Source organism: Tenebrio molitor, chromosome 1 (assembly GCF_963966145.1).
Source record: "Tenebrio molitor chromosome 1, icTenMoli1.1, whole genome shotgun sequence".
In the NCBI taxonomy this organism is placed as follows: Eukaryota; Metazoa; Arthropoda; class Insecta; order Coleoptera; family Tenebrionidae; genus Tenebrio; species Tenebrio molitor.
The window spans coordinates 41,682,718-41,702,980 of NC_091046.1; the positions used below are offsets into that span (position 1 = coordinate 41,682,718).

A 20,263-nucleotide genomic window follows, 5' to 3' on the forward strand; every position below is an offset into this window, starting at 1 on the left:
TTCACTTTAGTTAAATTGGTCAACTCGCACACGTGCGTTTTATTTCGGGTATCGGCTCCGGAGTATCATTGGATCCGGATACTCCCGAATCAGCAGTGCCGGACGATCCTGGCACCCTTTTCGTCTCGTCATTTTGGATCAGGTTGCCTCAAAGAAGAAAATCGTTTTCCGTTAGAAGCTCTTCGATTGCGAAATTTCTCTTAATAACGCTTCGCAGCTGCTATTTTACAGACATTCACTTCGTCTTAAAATCATACCGGTAACGACTCTGACCTTGAATAAATTCGATATTTACCAGATCTATACGATCTAAGCGGAATATGTGATTCGGATCTTGGCTTTCACGTTCGGTTATCTTCAGATCTAAATGGTGTTATTTTCTAGTAAAATACCGCTAATAAAATTCAAACGAAATAAATATGTTGAGCTAGCAATGTAGCTAAAGTAATAATGATAATATTGATAAAACAGCGGCCCCACTAATGTGACAACACTGTCATCATGTGACCATTGAAGTTAAGCAATGTTGGACCGGTCAGTGTTTGGATGGGTGATCGCCGGAAAAAATCGCGTTGCGTTGTAACTTCAATGTGTACTTCAGTGGCGGCTGGTACAGGAGGGGCAGATGGGCAATGCCCCCCCAAAACAAATTGTAAAATAAGGATAACAATAAATATAAAAATCGTTATATAGTCTATTCGATTATTTAAATTGTAATAAGTTTAAATCGCCTTTGTAATGTGACAATGGGAAATGGGTGCATTTTGTATTTTGCGCGCCGCTCAGCGTCATTTGGATCTTGCGTTACAAAAGCGCCTCGCGGCGTAGGCAAGCACTAGCTTGCCCCGCTTCGTTTATTTTCACCTACGACGTACGACGCTTCTACAAGTTCTCCGACAACATCATGTTAAAAAATCCCTATGACGCCGATGCCCATCTCTGTGGGCAAGGGCGACTTTGCCCACAGCGAATTAGAAAGAACACATAATTTACCGGACTTCATCGAACGTTGAATTGTTTTTAGCTCGATTGCATCCGAAGTTATGAATTTCAAATTTTAACGAGATTAACGAGATTTCAACTGATTTGCAAGTTCGCAACACGTCTAATTCTTAATCAAACGTGTGTTTAGTGCTTTTATTTTCTGCTTTCAAGTGTAGTTTTCACTAGCATTCTGCATTAATAGTAACATTAGGTTTCAGTCGTGCTATTTACGAATATTATCATGAATTCCGTTCAATCAATTAAAAATTTAAAAACCGCCGTTGGACTTGGATTTTAAGAGCGGAAAGAAATTAAATAGTTGGGTCCACCTCGTCCAAACCTGAAAATTTGTAAACAAAATTTGATCAAGGGTAAAATTGTGGTAAGAAATTTTAACAGAGGTATGTACAATAATGCTAGTTGGTTATGTGCTTGCGATGTAAGTAACTCATTTTATTGTTTCGTGTGTTTGATAATGGGATCCGCTGATTGCGATCCTGCCTGGGTTCAGACCGGTGTTACAGATTTAAAACATTTGGGCCAAAAAGTTAAAAAGCATGCAATAAGCCAAAAACATGTATTTTATTCAGTCGAGTTTGGAATTTTGGGCAATACGGACCTCCGTAACCAGCTGAGTGGGGTATATCGCCTTGAAATTCAAAAACAATGAAAAAGTGAAAGAAAATCGATATATTTTAAGAAAACTTATTGACGCGATAAAATTTTGCGGGGCATTTGAGTTAGCATTACGTGGACATGATGAAGGGGTTGAGAGCAATAACCCAGGCATTTTTCGAGGATTGATAAATTTAATTGCCGAAGTTGACGATATTTTAAAATTACACATAGATCAATATAAAAACGCCGTGTTCACTGGCACTGACATGGATATAGACAGCAATAAAAAAGTATTGGGTACAATCCGAATTGATCGAAGTGTGCCCTCCCTTTCAATTTGGTCACGAGCCGCCACTGGTGTACTTTATTATTCTTCCTTACTTAACAACTTAAAATTAAAATTAAAAAATTTTAAGTTGTTAAGTAAGGAAGAATAATAAAGTACACATTGAAGTTACAACGCAACGCGATTTTTTCCGGCGATCAGTAATACAAGAACACTCTTCGACATGGAAGTTGTGTATTAAATGAGCGTAGTACGTGATAATAATTGATAGATATTATAAACGAAAATAATGCTTTCAAAGGAATTATTATCATTTAATAGAAATATTCGTGATGAAATATTATATAAATCCGGCCTGGATCCCGTGCCTCCCATACTGTATTATAGGTGTTGGACCACCTGTATGTTCAGTTCTAAAATGGACAAGTCAATTCATTTGAAATAAGCAACCAAACTTACAGATTCATGAATCCTATGTTCAGTAAAATAAAAAAACTCACGGTGTGTAGGTATTAGGTAGGTACTTTAATAACCAATTCAACAAAAATTTACAAGGTACAGTCGTTGACCAAAATAAAATAGGACAAAGTAAATTTCGATTGTGTATCGATATTTTTGCGAAATCCATCTCTTAGGAAACAAAAATGTCAAAAATAAAAAAACAATTCTGATAAGTGTCATCATTCGACAATATTTCAAAAACTCACAATCATTCAACTGAACATAGTGACAGTGACGAGATGACAAGGGAAAAAACATAACCTAACTTTTTGTAAATCAATTGTCAAGTCAAATCAAGTTGTAATCTGAGACACATACGTCTCAGTTACACTATACAAATCTTTGAATTGTGAAACTGTCTAAGGTAACACTTTGTCCTATTTTATTTTGGTCAACGACTGTACGTCTGTAAGACAGCTTTTAAGAAAGGTTCTACTTTTTAAACATCAATAAATTGATTTGGCCTTTGTCCGTTTTTATTTCATGTATCTTTTTATTGTATTTTGATATCCCCATCATTATAAAACTTTATAATAACATACAGTGAGCGGCAAAAGTATGGAATAAATTTCTTAAAAATTAAACAAATTTTTTTTCAAAAAAATCTTTGAGCCGGTCTATTTTAGTTTATAAAAATACATATTTTAGTACAAAATAAAATTCCAAGCAGTCATTTGTTTTCGAGTTATGACGTCATTGATACTTTTTTTAAATGGAAACCCCCTATTTTTTTTCTTGACTCTGATAGCCCTCTTAATTGTCTAAACGCCAGTATAAAAATTTTGTTACCTTACATAAGGAAATTTTTGAGAAAAAAAAATAAATTTGGAAAAAATAAATTTTATAACGAACAAAAACAAGTCAAAAACTGTGTTAGTAAGTACTTAAAATTATGGAATTAAATGTTTGAATTGCCATGCCCCAGCTTGTTGACAATAAGCAAGTTTAGGAAGAAATTCCCCCTGTTTTAGTGTCATTTTCGAAAACGTTTTGTAAAACAAATAACACATACGAATGAAATTGACAGTAACATTTGACTGTTTGATTTACCTACTTGATTTTTTGACTTGTTTTTGTTCGTTATAAAATTTATTTTTTCCAACTTTATTTTTTTTCTCTCAAAAATTTCCTTATGTAAGATAACAAAATTAATACTGTCATTTAGACAATTACAAGGGCTATCTGAATAAAAAAAAAAAAAGTAGGGGTTTCCATAAAAAAAAAAGTATGGATGACGTTGTCACTCGAAAACAATGACTGCTTGGAATTTTCTTTGGTACTAAAACATGTATTTTTATAAACTAAAATTGACCTGTCCAAAGATTTTTTTTTTTTAATTTTGTTTAATTTTTAAGGAATTTATTCCATACTTTTGCCGCTCACTGTAAAGGGTGTTTTTTTAAATTTGGCGTCCAAGTAGGCGTTGGAGAGTCGATTGAGAGCGCACCACTCGTGTAAAAGCGTAAGATTTAAACAGCTGATCCGTGATCCGTAACCTGTATAGTGCGTTCACAATCGACGGTTCAACGCCTACTTCGACGCCAAATTTAAAAAAACACCCGTTATATGTAATTAGTGCGATTCTGTTTCAAAATTTAGCAATATTGTTATTGAACAACATTGATTTTGCATAGATCAAACCAATCAACAGCTTCATATCATAGCAACTACAACCTTGTTATATAGCAATATTGGTAAATTTTAAAACAGAACCGCACCAAATTGCTGTAATTATTTTGTTCGCAACGGCAACCAGCAATACAATCGGCGGCGATCTTGGTAAGGGCAAAAATGAAGAGGTGGGAATCAAAACAGTCTATCTTACTCTCCGTCTATTCTATTTCCCACGTCACTGGATAAGAGTAATCTGGGTTCTGGGATACGCAATAACAATGAAACAATTAAAAACACGCATTAATAAAATGAAAGAATGTATTTAAAAAAAAAACTGAATTACAAAAATTCCATTTCACGTTCTATTCCAACAAACTTCAAATGCTCTGTCGGGCCGTATCTACAAAAAACAATTAATCTCAACACACTTAACCTCCAAAATATTTACCTTAGTCAAAGAGCAACTGTTCTCCCGGCTGGATAGCCCTTTTGGCAAAAACTCCGATGCTGTGGTCGCCATTGACTATCATAACCTTCGCGTAACAATTCGGATTTATCGAGTGGTTGATGGCGAACCTGATCTTGTTCCCTTTCCTTGTTGCATCAACGACAAAATCTGACAAAACAAACTTATAAACACGCCACACAACTAATCAAATTCTCACCATTGTTTAAGTTGAACAAGAAAGTAAAAACTCCACATGTAGGTACTTGTGGTACACTTTTCCCCTCCTGTCCGCCTCGTCTTGGGAAAATATCTCCCCGCAATACTCCGATATGAATTCGTTCTTCTGGACGCTGTCCGCTCGAAACTGTCCCGCTGGGGAAGACAAAACTTACGCAGCCCCCTCTGCACGCTGACATTCTTGCAGGTGATCTTCGTGATGTCTGACACAGATCTGGGTCGCACTGTTTATTTTGAGTGGCAGAAACGAAATCACGTACCTACCTGTAGGCTTAAATTTCTCATTTTTGGGCGACACGTTTGTATGAAAAAGGCCTGTTTTCCGTTCCGCGTTGGGTTTTATCATTTTCCCAACACCCTCTTTCGCAACCCTTACATGACCAAAATGGCCAATCAGGTCGGAAATACTGTTGTAACCGTCTTCGGCCAACAATTCGGACAGTTCTTGCTTGATTTTCGTCACCACAGGTGGACCCTCATACACTAGACTTGTGTATATTTGCACAACACTTGCTCCTGCTTTGATCTTCTCATAAGCATCTCCACCCGTGAATATGCCCCCAACGCCTAAAACAATCTACTTGGGCAATTATTACAACAGATGAACGCTCACCTATGATTGGAATTTGCCCTTTTGTCAATCTGTACACATCAGCAATCATTTTAGTTCAGGCATTTTTCAGTAGCTTTCCACTCAAGCCCCCTGTCTCACTTTTGGAGCTGTTGTTGAGCAAAAACAAAGGTCTCTCTGCTGTGGTATTTGAGATTATTAGACCCTCAACTCTTGTTTGTTTTTCTGTCACAACTTGAGTTATATCTTGCAACTCTTCATAACTTCAAATCTGGTGCTAACTTTACAAGCAATGGAGGTTTGCAGTCATTAGGTAAACCATTTCTGGCATCTATCACAGCTCTCAAGAGATTCCTCAACACACTTTTGTCTTGCATTGACCTCAGACCTCAGACCTGGAGTATTGGAGCTACTAATGTTTATGGCAAGATATAAACAACCCCCCCCCTCCAATTTCTTAACCCCCATAACATAATCGTTCACAGGATCAGCAGAATTTTTGTTTTTGCCTAGATTGACACCAATCACAGGACTACAATCTTGTCTACTTTTCACACTGCTCAATCTCACTAAAACCTTGTCATGACCTTAACTATTAAAGCCATATCTGTTCACCACAGCATGATCTTCAGGTAGGCGAAACACTCTAGGTTTGTTATTGCCTAGTTGGGGCTCAGGTGTCACAGATCCTACTTTCACAAAACCAAAACCTAGATCACTCAAACCTAAAATAACCTCAGCATGCTTGTCAAAACCTGCAGCTATACCAATGGGGTTGTTGAATTGCTTCCCAAAAACTGTAACTCTCTGAGAGTTGTCATTAAAATTGTCTTTTTTATATTTTAATGTTTACCAGCGAGTCAGGATCAACGTAGCGGCTCTTGGGGATCAGGCGATATTTACTCACGACAATCCCGAGTCTGTGCGCATTTTCAGGATCGGCGAGGTGGACCAGCAGCATGACAACATTCGTGTAAAAAATTTTGTCATTCTTGTAAAAACTGACGGCCGCGTAAATGGCCACGCCGCTTGCGCTTACAATAAAGAGCGACCTCAGCTTCCTCTACAATACAATGGAGACTGTTTATTTTGAGTGGTAGAAACGAAATCACGTACCTGTAGGCTTAAATTTCTCATTTTTGGGCGACACGTTTGTATGAAAAAGGCCTGTTTCCCGTTCCGCGTTGGGTTTTATCATTTTCCCAACACCCCACTTTCGCAACCCCTACTTGACCAAAATGGCCAATCAGGTCGGTAGAATTTTACTTGTCATTTTAGCCAATCGCGACACGTTTTCGATATTTCTAGAACTTTCGATTTAACCGTTTCCGTTTTCCACCATAATTTTAAATGTTTAAATTTAGGACCAGTTTACAGAAGCGAAATTAGTTAATCGTAATCAAATGCAAGATTAAGTGAACACGTGATCAGATTGAACCAATCAAAGTTTCGGATTCATGGGTTAATCGGGCATTAACATTTAATTAAATATTTCATTCTCTTTCCATAAACTGGCCCCTAGACTTTTGTTTAGGACCAGACCGAATGTACATAATTTGTTGTTGGATTACAACTCTGGAAATGACACTAAATTACTGACCATATAAGTCTATAGACTTGCAGAGAGTAATAAACATCAGCATCAACAAGCAAACAGAAATAAACATGAAACAAATTAACATTATTTTGAAACCTAAATTGGGCTTGAAACGCTGTTACGTAAGTGCTAAGAGCCTGATTTCAAGTTGACTTGCGACGGTCGCACTTGTTGTCATGGTAACGTCGCAACAGAGAAAGATGACGCATATTGGTAATTAATGTGTATGACAAAGATAACTACACATTTGCGCTGCACCACCTATTTGCGACCATGACTTGAAATCGGGCCCTAAGAGTTTAGCCCTTGCCATGCCATTCGACCTGCAATTCCATTGATCTGCAGCTTCTAGAATTGTTCTACATTGGTTTGAATTCCCCAAAACTGTTCTAATTAATTACTTAGGAATCTTCATTCGCTCCCCTCACTCACACACCTGGTTTCTACAAAATACCTGAGGTGCCGTTACCCTCTTTTCTATGTTTTCTACCTACTCCTTTTATACTTTGTTTTGTTACTTTTCTAACGCAAACAATTCTAGTTATATTACGATAAAGCTTTTAGTTTCTAATTTGCATTTGCAATTCGCGCCCATTTATTACACATTTGACATAAATTTGAGCATGTTAAAAAAGTAAATTAACCTAATGAACATTATTTTAGTGGTTCTCTCAATTTGAATTCTGCTAACAATTTAAATTTACTGCAATCTTTCTTTTCCCATGACAATCTCTTGCCCATGGTTCGGCCGCGTACCTGCATTTTTCTACGAAAATGCCGGTAAATTTCACCGGTGCACAAAAGTTCCCGTCAGCATAATACCGGGTGAGCAACAATAACTGTTTCAGTTGGCAATAAAAAAATTTACATGAATTGTACCTATTTCGGTTTGTTTTATTGATGTTATTGACAGCTGGCATTGTATCGTACGCTTCAGTCGGTACGATTAGGTGATTGTTGTTACTAAATTATATCAACGGATTTAAAACTTAACAAAACAGATTTATTCATTTATTTCGACAACTGCAAAGTGTTTTGACTGTTTCAGAAATGAGTTTTACAATGCGAACATCTTTCGCAGACGTTCCAGAAATTTTCCCTCTGACTCTGAAGATGAAGACGAGCAAATACTTGAAATCAATGAATGAATTTTTCTATTCGTATTTTAAATAAAAAAACATATATCGGGTGTTGATTAAAATTTTCCGTCAAAGTCGATTTAATCCGTGGTGCGTTTTCGTCAGTCCTCCGCTTCTTCCCTTATACATATTTCTCCTAGTCATATCTTGTTGCACCTGTTGTATCCACGTTTGTTCTGGTTGTCCTCTTTTTCTTCTTCCTTGCGATCTCCAGTCGAATATTCTTACTGGCCAAGTGGCCATCTTTCTTCTTTCATCCTCCGTACGTGTCGGTAGAGTAAAGCCGGCCTGAGATATGACATTTGGTGGGGGTGAGCGTAGACGGAAAACAGTCGGACGAGTCCATCTTTCGTAAAATAGGGGTTTTCAACAGATTGAAAGTAAGCTGATTGTTATTGTGACCGCTATTCTCTGCTGTGATCGGTTTTGTCACGCCACTGGGATATTTTGTCCGCGCAGATTTCCCCCACCAAATGTCATATCTCAGGCCGGCCTTACTCTACCATATTCGTTTTCCTTTTTAACAAATTATTAAAAAAAAAAAACACCAGCTAATGTTTAATTTTACATCTAAAAATAATTTTGTCGAATTCAGGATTATTTATATAACTAGTTATGCACAATATTCTTCTCTGCAGATTTAATAATTTACGAGTCCCAAGAATTATACAATAAATTGTACAATATACTATTCAATTCTGTGATCAGCCAGCATGAAATTGAGCGCGCCTTTCGTGTTATTACTGATTTTGAAGCGTTATAACGTGCAATTTCATAACGTATTAACATCCACCTCCTAATTAATTTGACTATTCAATTCACCTGTTATTTTTCAAGTATTAACCAATAAAATAGCAGATACTTACTTTCGTAGCCTAGCAACAGAAAATTCCAGCGAATATTCCACTAGTGAAAAGATAACTGACTATTCCACTAGTGGTCGAGGTGAATATTTTAAACAATCCTTGATTATTATTTTTATTCAAAGAAATTATTACTTTCTTACGAAGCTAACTGAACAATGAAATCATGTGTAACGCAGATTTGCGAACTAGCTTTGAAATTTTTTATTTTAATCATTGATTTGGTTAATTGAATAGTCTGTTGAATACAACTCGTAGTCAAAGATAGTAGAATATTTTTCCGATGGTATCACTTATGGTCATTACGCTTTCGAACACCATTCGTGCTACGCACTCATGGTGTTCATAAAGCGAATGACCATTCGTGATACCACCACAAAAATATTCGACAATCTTTGACTACTCGTGGTATTATAACTGACTATTCAATTCACCTGTTATTTTTCAAATATTAACCAATAAAATAGCAGATATTTACTTTCGTAGCCTAGCCACAGAAAATTCCAGCGAATATTCCACTAGTGAAAAGATAAACTCACTATTCCACTAATGGTCGAGGTGAATATTTTAAACAAACCTTGATTATTATTTTTATTCAAGGAAATTATTACTTTCTTACGAAGTTAACTGAACAACGAAATTATTTTATTTTTATTTTAAACATTGATTTGGTTCGTTGAATAGTCTGTTGAATACAACTCGTAGTCAAAGATAGTAGGATATTTTTCCGATGGTATCACTCATGATCATTACGCTTTCGAACACCATTCGTGCTACGCACTCATGGTGTTCATAAAGCTATGTGATGAAAGTGCCAGATTTTTCAACGAGCAATACATGATATACTCACGAGCGCCAGCAAGTGAGGATAGTATTGCGAGTTTGATCAGGAATTGCGTATACTATTCTTTCCAACGTCGCTTATGAAAATTAGTCTCAATTTTAAATTTCTTTATAATTATTTTACTCCCCTATTTTTTTAATCTTCCGGATCTGGAGTTCCAATTAATGCAGATAACAGTGTTTTAAATTTTTTATATTAATAAATAGGTAGTAGATTGTTAAATAAATTTTCCTCACTAGTGAGTTTACTTTCTCCATTTTCCTCACTAGTGATGCAAACGCCTATTTTCCTCTTTAAATTGAGTGATGAAAGTATCATTTTCATAAGCGATGTTGGAAAAAGAAACAATATCGTATTACTAAAAAATAAATTACTACATATTTCGATGTAATTACGTCGCGACTGCGCCTTGATTCAATTAAAATTTATTCCAACCAACATCCTCATTTCGTTCTGGACGCCGATGGACCTTTCAATCCGGTCAATTAATTTATTCGCTTTATTAAATTATGCAACTTCCAATTAGTCGAGTACTCGCTGTGAGAAGTTCAGTCTTTGAGTAAACGTCTAACTGGAGATGATGGATCTCGACGATGTTTTGCCTCACGTTGGCGAATTTGGTCGCTACCAGAAATTAGTTCTGTGGTTTATTTTATTACCAGGGACGTTTCCGTGCGGCTTCCACGCCTACAATCAGCTCTTCATGGCTGCCACCCCCGAGCACTGGTGCAAAGTTGACGGATTGGACCAGCACGACCCTAAACTCGTCAGAAACATAAGGTACTCCCAAAATGTACTTTTCAACAACGAACTCGGACGTTTGAGCTCTGAAAAGTTTCGCCAGCACCCTAGAGAGTGCGGGAATGTTTTGGAGTCTTGCGGGCTTCAAAACATTTTGGAATTTGGAATTTTTATTTTGCGTGAACTTCCGAGCTTCAGTTGATTTCTTTGCAACTTTTTCGATTCTTCAGAACAACTTCCGTTTTATCTGTTACATCTTGGGTGTTGTCTTCGGTGAGCTCGAGGCTGATCGAATCACTTGGAGCGTCGTGGTAGAGTCGGTTGATATAATAACGACCAGCTTGGCGGAACCGTTGCCGACACCTCGCCATAATTAATCATGTAAACAATAGACAGATAAGATCTTTTAACACCAAATAATTTTAGTGTACCCACCGCAGTACAGCTAGATGGACAAACAAGATTCAGCCAATGTAGAATGTACGATTTGAATTATACGAATACCTCGTTGGAATTTTATGAATCGGTGAATTACACCACCGTGAGTACAATTCCATGCAAACACGGATGGGTTTACGATAAGCAAGGTCATGAGAACACGGTTATTACTGAGGTAGGTTGGTCTCACGCTGGAACATGCTAAATTTAATACTTACAAACTTTATTGGAAGTTCGCTCGTGTTCGTGCTGAAATCGCAATTCGACGCAAGATATTGGATCTAATTGAAATAAATGTGGCCAAAACAATTCCAACGGTGGATTTGTCGACAAAAACAATATATTCTTAAGAATTATTGAAACGATTGAAGCGGCATTTATTGCGAAAAGGCGTTTCATACGTAGAGTAAATAATGTGGACATCGTTGAAGTGCATTTTGATTATATCGGGTGTTCATTTAAATTTATCCTCAAAGTTGGCGTTGAAAAGTCGGTTGTGAACGCATCACGAATCAGCTGTTTAAATCTAACCTCACTTTTTGCGTTGTTCGTGTCTTTACTCTGCAGACGGACTGTAGTGTAAATTGCAACGATAAAAAATGTCATTCTAGAAACTGAAAAGATAGGTTTTCAAGTTGACTTTTGAGAAGTTCATAACTATAAATATTTGGCTTTTTTTTAAAGAACCACAAGAGTTATTAAATAATCGTCACGATTGAAGAAACTATAGTGTCGTTTCTAACATGAACAAACTCTAATGTGGGCAATTCAAAACAAAGGAAAAACTGAAGCATTTCTTTGAAACCAATTTACACTACCGCCAGCAGCGCTACCTATCGGCGATGCTAGTCTCACTCATGTTATAAAGGTTGCGGCACATTCAACAAAGTCACCAATGCCTACTGCGATGAGACAATCATTTATAATGACCCCGTATAAAGTTCATGACAGTTTTTTCTTTGCAAATCAAAAATTATTGAAAAACGCTAAACTCGGAAAAACAATGAAAATCCTTGCGTTCCGCATATTGCTGCATTGTTATCAAAAAGAATTAAGCAATGCAAATAATAAATAAAACAAACGAACAGGTTTTCTCTCTTCTACTACCGCAGGTTCCCTTTTCATTTTTCGTGCTTTGTGATTTTCTTCGGACGCTTAAAATCATTAACGTAAAGTAAAAACTGTCGTCAGAAAAGCAGGAAAATTCTCGGTGGGTTGTTCTAAACAGAATTGTTGTTCTCAAATTACATATTGCCTTTTTCAGTGATTAGGTAAATACAAAAACATTCAGTTATTTATTTTTCAAAAATATACAGCAACATCACTTTTCTCATGGTGATACATTTAGTGAAAACATTCGATATCCACTAAATCTGCCATCATAATTTGCATTTGTCAAATATCAGTGATCTAATTCTACGACAGTTCAAAAATGCGTTATCGCACTGTAATATACAGTGTGAACATAAAGTTTGGAAAAAAATTCATAATATGATGATCTTAAGAAAATCGCTCGGACACGTCGATTTTACTTGTAAAAATACCACCCTGTGATGTGCAACTTGTTTAAATGACAATTTTTAACCTCACCGTTTCATATTTTGTATTGAATTTTGAAGCGTCACTTTGACAATTCAAATCAAGTTGTCAACAGTGTTGCCGATCTAATTTACAAGTCATGGCCTACCTTATTAATTATAAATTTAAATCATCTCACGGTACATGAGTCATAATACCCCGTATTACAGAAAGACAGAAACTTTTTCATATTAAAAATGTTTCATTTAAGAAATATTAAAGAATAAAATTTCATATTGTAGAAGTTAATAACTTCACAGTCGTTGATGTTTGATAGTTTCTTCTTCAATTGAAAGTTCCTCACTGTTGCTGTTAATCTGTGACGCCACCGTTACGGATTTCCCGCAAAAAAATTATGGAAAGTAATATTCAACGAGTAATTACTAATTAGTAATAGTGTTTACAACTATGTGAAAATTTAAAAAACAAATTTTAACGACATAAAACACCTTCCACTTCTTGTCTGGTAATTTGCTTGAAAAAATCTCGTAAGTACATTATGTATTCATTTTTAATCCAACCAAATTACTGTAATAACGGCAGACGTTAATTATAATAAAAACAACCGAGTACGTCTGAAAAACCTACACAGGCATAAAACTATCAGCACAAGCTGTGTTTAGATATTAATTTTTTTCACATAATTCATTATATCCTGTGTGTGCCTTTATTACGTATTTATTTAATTTGCCCAGTAATCATACAACAATCATCAGATTGTAGATCATTTTCATAATAGCGGAAGCCAGTATCCAATATTTTGAAACGAATGAGTTAACAGGAAAGTTTATTGCAGATACGACCAGACGTTTACACGTCAAAGGAGGAAATCATGACAGATAGTAATGCAGATTTATTTTAATTGCAACAAACAATAATATTTTCCGCCATTTAATTTGTTACCATTCTTTTCAGCAAACATACGGTTATGATATGCATGTGAGAATGCCTTTCTGCAATAAAAGCATTTGATGTTTGATCAAGAGTGTTCTGTCACAAATTTTGTTTATTTCCCGTACGTTGTATCGCGCGTTCAAATGAAATCCTGGGCTGGGAAGGCGTTGGAAATCGTCAATTGTTGTGCTTTTCTAAAGCGTAGATTAATTGGAGCATGTTGACAGCTAACCTAAAATTTAGAGCCAATTTTTTTTCCTTTCTTTGCTATGTTTCGCAAAGAAAAATAGAATAACGTAACGATTCCTATTCTCGAAGCAAATATCTAAGGGCACCCTTTGCTGAAAACAAACATGTTCAATTATGTCCCTATTAAACATAAACAAATGTCATTCGTGTCAAACGACGGGAAATTCAAACTTTACACTGTTCTAAACGGTTTAATTTTTCCAACGCCTACTCAGCCCAGGATTTCATTTGAACGCCCGATAGCTTGTGAACTGTCGCTGGTCACTGCTACATTATTGTCAAGTTCAAGCTCCAATTTGTGACTATAGTCCTTTTTTTTAATATAGTCCGATGAGCTTAGTCCGAATCAAGTCGACTGACCCTGCGTCTGCTTTCGACATTTGACACTTTGACAGCAGTGCATGGTGCTATTTGGAAATTTATATTAGCATATTCAGGCTTATTATGGTGACCATCGGTTATTTACCAATATTGAAAGGAAAGCAACATTGGATATTAAAATATTTCCTATTATGGTGTCCACATTGGCAACCCTTAAGTGACCTTGGTAAATTTCAGATGTTGGATAGAAACACGATACGAAGTTGCCTTCTCCAGTGTCTCCAACCTAAAGAATCAGGCAATATTTTTAGGGATTTACAATTTTATTTGACATGCAGCTTAACTTAATAAACTGTCAGTTGTCAATGGTGACATTTGCCTCATTTTATTTAAAAAATGTTTTTATTTAAGAATGCAGTATTTTCCAAACGAGAAGGACGAAAATGGTAAATAGATTTACCACACACAACTTTGTTTGTTGGAGTTTCGGCAAAATGTCTCATCATCCTGGTTATAACTGAAGCTTCGACTCATGTTTTCAGAAGTTTTATTTTATCTTTTTTTTTGTTGACCATTTGTCTAACATTTGACGTCTTTTAAACGTCATTTAAATGTTTTTAGTTGCTCCCCCTGGATGAAATAAAACAGCATAGTCTGTCCCAAGAAACGACAATTACAGTCGATTGCAAAAAAATCGAGTATCTACATCAAGTTTTCTACACTTTAATTCATCCTTCTTGTTGTCAATTTTGATGTTATCAAAACAAGCAAAATGTCAAAAATTTTCATTTCTTACGTCAGACCAAGTCAGATATAACAAATTTACATCCATTTTCACTTTTAGGTATACCTACTATTGGGGACAAATTATTTTGGTCGTCAAAGTCAGTTGATTGACATAAAGTTGTAAAGCAAGCATTACGACGGTTAACCTTATTTTTTACTACTGTCAACCACTGTCACTGTCAAACTCATCATTGCAAAATGTTAAAGGGAGATGGTTCTAAATTTTTGAATGGTGGAAGGTGCCATATTTTTGACAAGAGAAAAGTCAATAATTTGAAATTGTCATCACTATTGACTTGACGTTAATGCTTGGTTTACATTAATTTGTTTTGAAGTGACAGAAAAATGACGACCAAAGTATTTTGTCCCCAATATTATACAATACAAAATAATTAATATCCAACAGTAATAAGACCACCCCAGATCGTTTTTAAATTTTCCAATATCAAACATTGGACGTCGTAACCTCTTTTGTCACAGTAATACCCAAAACATATAAAATTGGTTATTTTACAATAATCTGAAAACTTCCAACATAACGATTCAAGAACAGATAACCAATATGCCACTATAAACAGACTTCCGAATTTTATTAGTTATTTTCTGTTTATCTGTTAATAAACAATATCCAAGAGTCACCGTATTCACCCTGTTGAGACAAATATCATTACAAATTTTAATTTTTGAGATTTTAAGTTGTGTTCTTTCGTGCTTTCATGATTTTTCTGCAAATTCATTCCTCCGTTTTCATTTTTAATAACTATTTATCAAGTGAAGGGTAATAGTTATTTATTGTATAAGTGTTTTAGATAGCATTTTATCCACGCAAGAATTTTTAACCGCGAGTGCGAACGCACGAGCGTTTAATATTCTTAAGTGGATAAAATGCGACTAAAACACGAATGCAATATAACGTTTTATCCACAATTACAGCGATTTAAAATCAGAATCGCCAAAATTTCATCTCATGTCATCAAAAAATGATTTGACATTACACTCTGACAGCGGATGTCACCTCAAAAATCATTGAAATTAACTAAAAAACATGGGAGGTCTTGAATGGTCGCTATTTATTTTTGATTGTTTATCGACTCCATTTGTACAAAACGCTGTGCAAGTTGGTGAAAATGGAAGAAAGTGATCCTGTTCCTGAGACAATTCTTGAGGAAGCTGAAGAAGCGACTCGCCAGTTATTCCCTGCGAAGTCCAGGGAACATTATGAAAAAGTATTTTCAGAATTTAATGATTGGAAAGAAGAACGGAGGGTAATGACAATAAATGAGGAAGTTCTGCTATCGTATTATTATTCCACTAGTGGAATAAAGTGACTTCATTATTCCACTAGTAGATAAAGTGTTACTTTATACGGTTCATAAGTGTGGATAAAACTTCAATTATAAGGTAATTGTGGATAAAATATATTCAAAGTTGTTGAAAACAGCGCTAAACAACCAGGTTTGGAGTGTCTTTCTTTCTTCCTAGATTTTGTTTGGGTAGTGCCACGTAAGGTCAATGCCCTTACACGCTAATAAGAAATTTGTTAATGTATTTTACACGGGAACTAATAATAATGGTCCTCTTTTGTCAGTGGCTGCTATTCAAGAAAGAGTTGCGTAGCTTTTCGTTGGCATCATACGGCGAAAATTTCAAGCAAAATTGAACAAAATAATAACAAATGTAGTTAAAACCTAACCTAAAAATTTGACGTCGCTGATGGAATAAACGTACAACTCGCGTCTTGCTCTAATCGCACATGTCAAAGCGAGATACATAGTGGGATGGACTGAATAAAATACGTACAAGAATCCAGTAGCTTGTTTTACATTATGTTGAAAAGAGATAGCAAAATAACAGTTGCTCTGCTTATTAATTGATCCATCGGACTATAATTTATTACAAAATGGACTTTAAGGGCCGGTTTCACCAACGCCAGTTAAAGTTAACTGTAGGTTAAAATGCTTCGTTACTTTAGTTACCTATTGTTATAATATAACAATGTGTTTGTATATTTTAATCTGCACTTATATTTAACTCACGTTGGTGAAACCGGTCCCAAGTGTCTTTTGTGCTCTATTTTTGTTAAGAAACACTAACATCACTTGGACAGTTGATGATAAGAGAGACAGTTATTGCTTCGTCACAGAGCTAAACGTGACATATTATGCCAGACATGCGTTCATCAAATTTTCAAAAACGCTCTTGATCAACTTTACTACACTCGAGACAACTTGCGGTATTGAATTCCACCATTTTCGAAATCCTACGATTTTTATGCTTCAGTGGGACCTAGTTTGTGACAGAGACCTCTCAGCCACTCTCGCATTGGTCTTGCTGGGAATCGGAGGCCTCATAGGTAACTACATATTCGGCTACGTCCAAGATGGCGTCGGTAGAAAACCAGCTTTCTTCATCTACTTGTTCATTCAATGTGTTTTCGGCACCGCTACCGCTTTTGCCCAAAATTTCACAACTTGGGTCGTCTGTCGCGTAGGAGTAGGATTCACAGTTCCTGCAATATTGGGCACCCCATACGTACTAGGTACTCCACAACCAAACCACCAACAGTTGTTGTAAATATAACACTTCCAGCCATCGAGCTTGTGGGTCCTCGACATCGAACTCTGGTCACAATTTTGGTCAACATCGCTTATTCTTTGGCTCTGGTCAGTTTGTCGATCATCGTGTGGGCCGTCAGAGACTGGCGCTTGTTAGCTCTTGCGACCACGTTACCATTCGTGACTCTGTTTTTCCACTGGTGGCTTCTACCAGAAAGTCCGAGATGGCTGTTGGCGCAAGGAAGAGTGAAAGAAGCCGAAAAGATTTTGGTACAGATGGCCAGGTACTCAGTTTAGTTTGGTCGGTTCCAGGCGTAACGATCTAGATTTGCAGGATCAACGGTAGAAAACTACCAGACAATGTCTTCGCGGAGTTAGAAGTGAAAGATGACGAGCAGAATACTTATGGCATAAAGCATCTGTTCCAGTCGACCAACCTGCGTCGGAAGACTGTAATTATCACGTTTATCTGGTTCACCAACACTAGCGTCTACGTGGGCTTGTCTTATTACGCCCCAGTACTTGGAGGCGACGAGTACTTGAATTTTTTCCTAGCCGGAGCTGTCGAGCTTCCCACGTACCTCTTCTTGTGGCCCGCCACGGAAAGATGGGGCAGACGATGGGCGCTGTGTGCCAGCATGGTGGTGGGCGGGTCGGCTTGCCTGGCAACCTTCTTGGTCCAAAACGGTACCACCGTCGCTCACCCATCACTTTCTCCTGACTGCTAAATTCCAGACTCGGTGATCACTCTCGGTCTGTACTGCATCGGCAAGATGGGAATCTCGTCGTCGTTCGTGATCCTGCCGCTGATGGCGTCCGAGCTGTACCCCACGGTGGTACGGGGGCTGGGCATGAGCGTGAGCTCGATGATGGGAATGTTGGGTCCGGTGTTGATTCCGCTGGTGAATTATCTGGTGAGCGTCCGAGAGTGTTTACGAGTTCGACGGGCTGTCTGTTTCGTTCAAGGGATCTGATATGCTGACTCTCCCATTGATAATTATGGGTACGATGCTGGTGATGGGTGGTGCCTGTTCCTTGTTGTTGCCGGAAACCTTAAATCAGCATCTTCCGCAGACCCTGCAAGATGCCGAGAAAGCCGGACTCGATTGTTTTGCATGCTGCACTCCTCCGCAGCTCGACGTCGAGATACGCGCTCTGCACGAAAGTCGCCTTTAATCATGATCAATCTGCGTAAATCACGTGCACTGGACGTGAAATTGAGTGCATCGCCTCCTTCGGTATAATTTCACGGTCTTTGTAGTCACTAGTAAAAGGTAGAACCATGTTTCAATTAGATGGTAATTACACCGATATTGTAAGTATGTAGAACGAATCGGAAATGAATTTTGCTGATGTCGTACCAGATGATGCCAAAGTGGAGTTTTCGCGTTACCACTCCCGACAACATTTTTACCGAATGTACCGACCGAATAGGCAATAAAAATTTTAATTACTGTTTTGTTTTTTTTTTGTCCTTCAAGATGCTCTGTTTCAGCACTTCGAACTTGTATCTGTTCGGTATTTATCTTCATTTTCAAACTAACCAATTCTTTAACCTACAGGATCTCCCACCTAAGACTTTTAGGTCTCTCTTGGACCGATTTTACAAGACAAATGGCACGGATAATGAAGGAAAAAAATTGAAAAACTACAACAATCCATTTGAAATGGCATGGGGGTTTTGTGAGCACATAACTTCGCGCCTCTCATCTAAGGACAGAGTTTTGAATTTATAACTTGAGTTTATTTTGAAATGTATTCCTGAAATATATGGAGAACTTATTTCGGAAAATTGGGCAAAATGAATGGGACATCTTTCATTTGAATCTGATTGGAAGTCGGGGGAGTTTGGGTTTATTCGGTGGAAAATTGTATTGAATGAAAAAAATTTGTTAACATTTATAATATCAAATTGAACTCTATATAATATTATTTTTGGTGTTAAATTTTATATCAAAACTGTCGTGTCAAACGGCTTTAAGATCAAGAATGAAAGTCGGATAAGAACATGAGTTTTTTGAATATTATTTTCACGTGTAAATACTAAATACACCCATGAAGTTTCGGCCGTTCCTCTCGACTCACCTCACTGTATATTATTATCTGGTTTTCTAATTTTTATCGCGTCTTCGTAATCTTTCTTTTTATGTTGATTTCAATTTTAATAAACTTCTATTCTAATTCTGATTTTTGTTTCTACACTCATTATTTCTTCCTCTTCATTACATTTTGGTTTCATAAAAGTTTTACAATTTTGCCTTTTTTTACGTTGTACTATCCGGCCAAAATACTTTGGTCGTCAATGTGACATTAATGATATTCAATTATTGTAAAGCAAGCTTTAGGTTGTCAAAATCATTTTAATCTGTCAGTGTCATACGGGTGGGATAAATCCCAGCTGCGAAGGCAGGGTTCAAAAGCAAAAAATTATCAATTTGCCCCATAGACAACCCTTCACAAGCAAGTAAGACGGTTCTATATTTATCAAAAACTGAAGGTGCCAAAAAGTGAGGACCGATGTAATTTGGCCGCGATAGTACTATTCCGGACAGGGAATCTTGGCCAACATTTTTTTGACATTTCTAAAAAAAATTATGTAAACCAATCATTAGCGTCATTAATAAATGACAATTATTAAAAATGACTTTGAAGTTTTTATTCGGACATCAAAAAAGCAAGGATATGGCATTATCGAGTCAAAAGTTGGGTATTATTCAATAAAGGCCAGTTCACACATATTTGTCAATTAAATGTCCGTAATGGCCAAGATTCCGTGTCCGAAATACAGGGTGAGCAACAATAACTGTTAGAGTTGGCAAAAAAAAATTTTACATAAAATTTTCAAGACAGTGAATTGTACCTATTCCGGTTTGTTTTATTGACATTATTGACAGCTGGTATACATTTCAAATTTAAACGTCTTGGTTTTTGTAATCTTTTATTAATAAAATGATTTTCTGGTTGGAACATGACATAAAAGTCACCAAAACTCACCAGAA

General features: G+C 36.6%; 2 protein-coding genes across 2 annotated transcripts; one reads left to right on the forward strand and one right to left on the reverse strand.

Annotated features, from left to right (window-relative positions):
- Positions 1-4,303: 4,303 nt before the first annotated feature.
- Positions 4,304-6,086, reverse strand: LOC138131187 (uncharacterized). The gene is made up of 5 exons (XM_069048042.1): positions 5,302-6,086; positions 4,953-5,255; positions 4,669-4,902; positions 4,452-4,619; positions 4,304-4,403 (listed from the first exon to the last, which is right to left on the reverse strand). Exons 1-4 carry the CDS (start codon positions 5,348-5,350, stop codon positions 4,453-4,455), a joined length of 753 nt encoding a protein of 250 aa, XP_068904143.1. The 5' UTR covers positions 5,351-6,086; the 3' UTR covers positions 4,304-4,403; position 4,452.
- A 3,749-nt stretch (positions 6,087-9,835) lies between these two features.
- Balat (Beta-alanine transporter) lies at positions 9,836-18,719 on the forward strand. The gene is made up of 7 exons (XM_069047947.1): positions 9,836-10,482; positions 10,870-11,056; positions 16,990-17,248; positions 17,299-17,548; positions 17,599-17,951; positions 18,000-18,178; positions 18,231-18,719. Exons 1-7 carry the CDS (start codon positions 10,280-10,282, stop codon positions 18,438-18,440), a joined length of 1,641 nt encoding a protein of 546 aa, XP_068904048.1. The 5' UTR covers positions 9,836-10,279; the 3' UTR covers positions 18,441-18,719.
- The last annotated feature ends 1,544 nt before the right edge of the window (positions 18,720-20,263 follow it).